Source organism: Myzus persicae, unplaced genomic scaffold, assembly GCF_001856785.1.
Source record: "Myzus persicae strain clone G006 unplaced genomic scaffold, MPER_G0061.0, whole genome shotgun sequence".
Classification (NCBI taxonomy): Eukaryota; Metazoa; Arthropoda; class Insecta; order Hemiptera; family Aphididae; genus Myzus; species Myzus persicae.
In genome coordinates, this window is record NW_019100554.1 from 29714 (window position 1) to 37757 (window position 8044).

General features: G+C 26.8%; 1 protein-coding gene across 1 annotated transcript; it reads left to right on the plus strand.

Annotated features, from left to right (window-relative positions):
- The first annotated feature begins 69 nt into the window (after positions 1–69).
- LOC111032666 (macro domain-containing protein CT2219-like) lies at positions 70–7612 on the plus strand. The gene is made up of 7 exons (XM_022313075.1): positions 70–622; positions 3565–3720; positions 3838–3954; positions 6344–6447; positions 6514–6544; positions 6609–6682; positions 7350–7612. Exons 1-7 carry the CDS (start codon positions 553–555, stop codon positions 7434–7436), a joined length of 639 nt encoding a protein of 212 aa, XP_022168767.1. The 5' UTR covers positions 70–552; the 3' UTR covers positions 7437–7612.
- The last annotated feature ends 432 nt before the right edge of the window (positions 7613–8044 follow it).

Below are 8044 nucleotides of genomic sequence, written 5' to 3' on the forward strand. Positions count from 1 at the left end.
TAAATTGCCCAATATTGTTTATTAACAAAAAAAATTGTAATGGTTATGATGTTTTCGTACACCGTCGTCGTATAAAATAATATACCCAAGTCTGCGAAGCATTATAATAATATTATATTATTACTATTATTATCATCATTATTCCGCATTCGTTGTCGTTTCAATCCGCTTCGCGTCGCTATTCTCGTGTCGTATCGGCTCGCGTCGACTCCATCCGTCCCGGCCGACAGTAAATATAATAGTAATAATAATAGTAACCGATTATTAGATTATACTTTCGTGGAGGTATTGTACCACCTTGTAAGTTGTATTACTGCGGTTATTACATCAATTTCGTCAGCCTACTCCGCGGCGGTTCTGGTCAATCTGTTCCCACTCGACGACGACGGTTTCCGGTTTCCGTCACTGTCGCTGTTGCTGCTGTTGCCGCCGCTCGCATCGTGTATTTGTCCGTTGTCGGCGTCCTGTTGGAGTTTGGTCTGTTTCGCTGCTGCGCTGGTGCCCGGCCGTCTTTTCGCCGCCAACAATTATTTTGTTCGGATTTCCCGTGAAATGGCTACGGTTAACTTGGAATCCATTTTACCATGGCCGGAATACTTTAGAAAGGTCTTGAACAGCACGAGTAAGGATCACATCCGTAATATTTTGGAAATGTCTATCCCCGCCCCGGCCGCCTGTCCCCACGCGTTGCTAAATTGCGTCGTTTGTGCCTACGCGAAACCGATTGGTCCCGAATCGCGGTTCTCGCGGTCTTTTCCCCATCGACTTACGATGGATTCGGAACTTTGGTTTCTCAAAAAATCCTAAGTACCTAACAGATTCGCTTTAGAAATTTTAGAGGTTATGAGGCACGAGGGTTACTCTATTAGGTCTATTATTATTATTATTATTTTTAACTATTATTAAAGTTGTCGATATGTGCTCGTTCACCGACAAAATATTTATGATACGTGTGGTATTCAAATGTCAAGTGTTTCTGATTTGCAATGAAACATTGATATTGTCTGAACAAGAAGGAATATTTGTGTTTTTGTTCAAACATATTATCTCTATTTAATTGGACTTATTATAGTTAGCATTGTCATACAAGTAATTGATAGAAGAAAAAAACATACATTTAAAAAAATTCAAAGATAGCTGAACGGTAGTGTGTTTGATTTGTTGTGTAGGTACAATATGTTTTTGTTTATCATTGTAACTACTAGTTGTATTTTATAATAGCTACGTAATTATACAAAATTACAATTCCGTAATTCAAGTAGAAAATATATTTTATAAACAACACATCTCAAAAGAACAAGAATAATAATATATTTTTCAATGTATTTGTATACAGTTATAAAGTATATAATATAAGAAAATATGTCAAGATGAACGTCTAAAAATATAATCTGTTATTTATTTTTATAATTTTATATTTAAGTTCTTATCATCAGTTGAAAGACATAGGTAGATTCTTAAGCACACTATTAAGTAATTGCATCCTTGTGATTTACGTGTGATGCTAATTCTAGCACTTTAAAAATTGTCATTATTGCTTCCTATCTTGTTTATTTCATAATTTTGTTTTCACCAAACCAAGTTTGAAAAAGATCTCTCATAGGAGGAACTGCTTACCTATAGTCACCAAAGCCTTTTAAATTTTAATAATGATAATACATCATAATCTCAGGACTTACGTCTTGGACGTAGAAAAACATACCTAAACATAAGTCATAACAATAGATAATCATAAATGTAGGTAAAAGATAATGAAATTTTGGGCCATGATTTTATGAAATGAAATTGGTACCTGTTATCACTAAATATATTTTATTAGAAAAATAAAAATTACACTTGTAAATATTATTTCTTATTGTTGTTACTAGCTTAATTATTTGGAATCGGCAGAGGATGCATTAAAGAAAATTGTTCATAAAAAATAGTCACTTCTTGATGTGATATTCTATATTTCATAATCAGTTGTCTCATTGAATAAAAAAACCATTGGTAGATAATCCTTTTTAAAATAATCTTAAATACTTATAATTATTGAATAAAACTTAATTTATCATGACCATTAACTAATGTGCTTAAAATCATTCAAATAATTACTTGAATCTGAATGTCTTTATTTACTTATCACTAAATTGTAACAATTTTTTTAATTTTCTCTTGCTTATAAACTAAAAAAAAAATACCTAAATCAAATTTAAAGAAAATCTAAAAAAAAGTTTGAAGTAAACTTGTTTATATTATTTTATATATTTGTATAGTATAAAATGTTAAAATACACCTGAAATAAAAGTATGTACTTTTGACTTAACCCATTCACTGTGGATGACTTGAAATGATGTCATTTAACATAACTTGCATAATATACCAATTGGTATCTTTCAGCATGTTTCTTTCTTTTCTTTATAAGCTTGTTAATAATGCACAACATTATTTTGATCAGCGTTACCTTTAAACAGTTTTTTATTTGTTAGCTCTCTCATTTAAATACCTATATTTCATACATTAATTCATTTTTCATTTTACATTCATATTAATTTTTCTATTTTTAAGATTTTTTCGAAGTTACAACAAGTTTACTTAAATGTAATACACAGCAATCATGTTAATGGCTAACATATTTTTCATGTCAATTTTTTAATTGTAAGATTAAATTGTTTGAATCATTTTCAAAATAAGTGAAGAAAATTTATCCTAGATGTGCGTTTTGAGCAAATTTTATTTTTATTAACTCATTATTTGATTCACTTCAGAACTTATTTTTGGTTGTTCCTAGTCAGATGTCAAGATTATGCAGTACATTTATACAGAGTAGCAATACGGCCAGGGTAACAATTATTCAACACCAATAATACTAAGTGGGAGATTTAATTGGTACCCAAAACGTATTAAAGGATTTTAAATTTAAACATTTTTCACTGCATTTAAATAATTGACTATTAAAAAGTATGAAATAATATTTTCTTAAAATGCCCATGTATCCATATCCCATAATTCTTGCTATATCAGTGTTATCGTTTGTTTTTATGTGCTGTATATGCATGCGGTGTCTCCGTCTTGCAAACATACAACATAGCTAATTGTGAACATAAAATATGCTATATTATTAATTTTTAAGACAGAAACAACACATGCATATGTGGCATCCTCTCAATTTTTTTACTTGAATTTAATTTTAAAAAAAATGTTAACTCTTTAGTTTGTATGAGGCGTATAATTTAGCATAAGTTACTCATTTTTATTGTGTATTATTTCCGACTCTGATGACTTCAAGCTTTAAAATCAGCTTATTACTGTATGTGATCTAAATAATTCATTAAAACTACCTCATTATTTCTTAACGTTCATAGACATTTCTATAGACACTTTAAATTCTAAATAATTTTACTTTGAGTTGATTTTCTGCATAGTGCATACAAAGTTTTTAAGTATATATATATGATATGTATAATATATTTGAGATAAATAATTAATTTGTATATTATTATTTAATTGTAGGTATAATATATGCACCTTAACTATGTTTAAATAAATATAAAATAGTTATTAAGGTTATTCTTGCTTTTGCAGATAAACCAGCATTTTTGAAACCAATTGATGGTCCAAAACCGGAATTTAATAAAGAGTTAAACGAAAAAGTATCTTTGTATCAAGGCGACCTTACAAAATTAGCAATAGATGTTATTGTTAATGCAGCCAACTCTAAGTTAGCTGGAGGTGGAGGAGGTAAAAATACATTTAAATTATTTTATATTAATTTGCTAATATAGGTACACATAACTAATAATCTCATGCCAATATTTTTAATTAATTATTTATAATATATATTTGAATATTTCATAGTTGATGGAGCTATTCATAAGGCTGCTGGCCGAGAACTTCAGGCAGAATGTGCTACATTAAATGGTTGTAAGACGGGTTGTGCCAAAATCACCAAAGGGTATAAACTCCCTGCAAAGTGTAAGTTGAAAACCCCATTCATAATATTATTACATGTATTTATTTACAAGGTGTTCAAACAATTTGGAAACACTTTAATTATTACTGTTTCCATATTTTTATACTTACATAGCAACAACAGATAACACTCCTCTGCTCATTTATTAAATAAAATATTTAGTCACCTATAATATCCATATTATTGTTTATCTCTGATAATTAGTCTAATGACCATTTCCAAACTTTTTGAACACCCTTTTTATACAAATACATAGTAATCTACCTATTTTAAATAAATTAACCTGTAATTATTTCTGTAAATAAATAAGTTTTCGTTTTGATTTTTTTTATCTTAATGGTTTCAGTATTTTATTTGATGTCAATCTGTAGACTTTATATTAATAGATGGAGCAAAGTATAAGTTTTTGTGGTAAACGGTTGCTGCTCTACTCGTGTTGTTCTGGACTTCTGCGCATGTGCATAGCACCATGACGGAATAGATAGGTTCCATCACAGTTATAATAGTTTTTTCAGCATGTGCATCTCCTTCACCTCTAGTTGTTGTCGTAGTTCTCTACTTCTGATTGGTTTATATTTTTCTGTGTATGTATATGATTCACAGTTAATAAGGAATGGAGAACTTTGATGTAGGTGAATTAAAAAGTAGAGGATGCTTATCAAAAAATTGATGATACCTATCTATTTTTCCGTGCATAGCACAAACCAGGTAGTGCCTAAATAGATCATGAATATTTAACTAACATATAATCAAATATCAATATTTTTTCCACACAAATTTAACGAAATACAAATAAATATTTTAATGTCTGGTTGGTTTTAATTTAATTTTTTTTTTTTTTTTATATTTTGTACTAGAAAATCAGCGTCACTGCATTTCTACACCCAGGTGCTCCATCTAAAAGTATAAACTATGAAGTCTATGGTTCAATCATAATACAATGTAAATAATATGGGTAGTCACTTGACGTCAAAAAGTGAATCGTAATTTGATGGCATCTAGTGTTCAGTGTATTGTCTACCAAGAGTGCTAAGAAGGTTAATTATTTATATAATTCTCTATATCGGTTAAATAGCTCATTAAAAATATAGAAACAAATAATACAGTTTATTTCCAAAAGTGATTTTTTGGAAATATGTTATGACTTATATGCCCAACATATTAGTGAATTCAGAATTAACCTATTTTCCTTACTTTTTATGTTATTACTAGTAAACCATATTAAACTTTTAGTAAATTTTGGTTTCACAAACATGTTGAGCATATAAATACATTTCCAAAACATCAATTGGGAAGTAAACTACATTCGTTCCTAAACTTGTAATGCGAAAACCGCTACACAGAATTATATAAATAATTGGCCTTCTTAGAGCTCCTGCAAACAATGCCCACATTAAATGTCAGTAAGTTAAGACTCAAAAATTTCTTTATCAAAGATAGAATAGGACCACACCGTATTATCTACATTGTAAATCAAAAATATAGGACACTAGAATACAAGATAGCCAACTTTTTATACACCAGAATATACCATTTGTGTGAAGTACAATATGTACATTGTTTTATCAATATGGCATGACAATACTAATGGTATCTGATACACAAATTAAATTATAATTTTAGTTAACTTAATATAAATACAATTTTTCTCAAATTTTAACCTTTTCACAGCTAAGTTATTTTTCCTAAAATGTCCCTCTGCTAAATAAATTTCAGTTTTTTTTTAGTACTCCTAAATAATACATTTAGTTGCATTTTATCATATTCTAAAGTTTAAAAAAAACTTTATTGGCTTAAATTTAATTTTAACTATTTTATTTGTTATTTTTTCTGTGTTTTATGGTAAAATTACCAACATGATGACTTGTTTATTTTTATTGACCAAAACGTTATACTACATTTATAGCAAAGAAATAACAAAGTATTTTTTCTAGTTATTAAAATGTAACTAGTATAATATCAAATACTATCATATTGTCATGTCGATGGTGAAGATTAGACAATAATGTAAACACTGACTTCCACGCATATTATGACGGCTTAATGTTCAATATCCTGTTTGTTATCTTATGTCTTATATTTGTATGTTGATATTATAAAATATTTTCTAACAATTATAATATATTTTTGTTAATTTTAAATAGCCATTAATTTAAATGTTAATTGATATTCTCAAAAACTTTCTCTGCTAAAACAATGAATTCATCAAATGGTTGAGTAACTACAGCTAATTACTTATTGCATAACTTAATATATATTTTCAACAAATTATTTTCTGTTTAAATTTTATGATGTTACTCAATTATTCAGTGTTAATAATTTAAAAGAAAACAATAAATGCTTACCTTTGTTAATTTACAATCTATAAATAGTTTAAATTTATCGTTTTAGATGTCATACACACAGTCGGACCAAAAGGAGAGAATTCCGATGAACTGCAATCAGCTTATCAAAACAGTTTGGATTTAGCTGTTGAAAAGAAGTTAAGAACAATTGTAAGTATTATAGTAAAATTCAAATTTATGTTTTTATTATTGAAAAAAAAAATTTATCAATTTCAGGCATTTCCGTGTATTTCTACTGGCATTTATGGTAAATATGACATATTTTTATATCGTTCTAATTTTAAATATTAAATGTATTAAATCACGTTTAGGGTATCCGCAAGAAGAAGCATCTATTGTTGCCTTGAAAGCTATAAGAGACTTTTTAGAGCATGATCATAACTTGGTAAGATATTTTAAATTTTTACATAAATAAAATGTTACATATTTAAAAATCTATATTTTCAACAAAAACTACCTTTAATAACGAAAAAGCGAAAAAAAATATCATTATAGTTAAAGTCTTAAGCATATATTATAAAGCATATGGAGAAATTAAGTATTCAAATGATATTTCTATATCTGTCTATGTGCACAATATACCAAATGTTCTTTCATAAGCCAAAACTGAGCTCTTGGTCTTTTATTATTTGTAAATATTAAATATGAGAATTATCACTATTGTAAAATTAAGTTCATAAATAAAAGTTTCAATTGTAAAATCCGGTAGCTTAGTAATTCTTTTCAAATTTATAAAAATAATTTAAATTATATTATACTCAGATCAATAAGTATTGTTCTTAAAAATAAAATTGTTATTTTACTTGTTTGATAGACAAATTAAAAAATTTGTTCATTTATATTTTATCAAATTTTTTACTACTAAACATTTTTCTGAACTCTTAAATTCTTTTAACATAGTCAAATATAGCAATATTATTATATTTTTTTTACTTTGTGGGTTTATTGAAATAAATTACAATTTGTTCCTACATTATGTTTGATTGGTTTATTGATTAGTTTTGTTTTTGTAAACACAATTTATTTGTTATATACTAATATTTCTTTTTCAGATTGAACGCATAATATTCTGTGTATTTCTTGATTCTGACAAAGAATATTATGAGAAATATTTACCATTATTTTTTCCTCTCGAGTAAGATTTATGTTATGTATTGTAAATTATACTAACCTTTTTTACAGCATTAAAAATAATCATTTATACATTGTTTTAATTCGTTTTCATTTTTTTATATTATCAATATTGTAGTGTATTAATACAGTATGTTAATTGTTTAACTTTAAAAACATTTAAATATATATCAATCTCATTAAATTTTTTTTTTTTCATTTGAATATGTTAAAATGTGTTCCAGACAAATTTCCTAGCCCTTTAACTGTTTATTTATTATGTTATAAGTATTTTAAAACAATTCACCATTAATAACTGGGCTATTATACAAAGTTCATACATAATATTATCATTGAGTTTATATTGTATATTATATGAAGTAAACAATACACTCAATAATAGTAGAAAAATAGTATGTTTTACACCTCCCAGAAATAAAATTATTGATGTGTTAGATTATCACAATTATAATAATGTGTTCAAATTCATAAATTGGGAAAAATGTTATTATTTTTAAAATTTGAATTCGTATATATATATATAATATTTATATTATTATTTTATTTGAAAGGTAATAAATTAATAAAAATGTATATATAGATAATATGAATTGTTTTTTTAAAAATGATTTGAATA

What these genes read in the sequence shown, in the direction of transcription:
- LOC111032666 (XM_022313075.1), top strand. Translation starts at nt 553, where the DNA reads ATGGCTACGGTTAACTTGGAATCCATTTTACCATGGCCGGAATACTTT. An exon ending in AAAGGTCTTGAACAGCACGA is followed by an intron (nt 623 to 3,564) that starts GTAAGGATCACA and finishes TTGCTTTTGCAG; the next exon opens with ATAAACCAGCATTTTTGAAA. An exon ending in TATTTCTACTGGCATTTATG is followed by an intron (nt 6,545 to 6,608) that starts GTAAATATGACA and finishes AATCACGTTTAG; the next exon opens with GGTATCCGCAAGAAGAAGCA.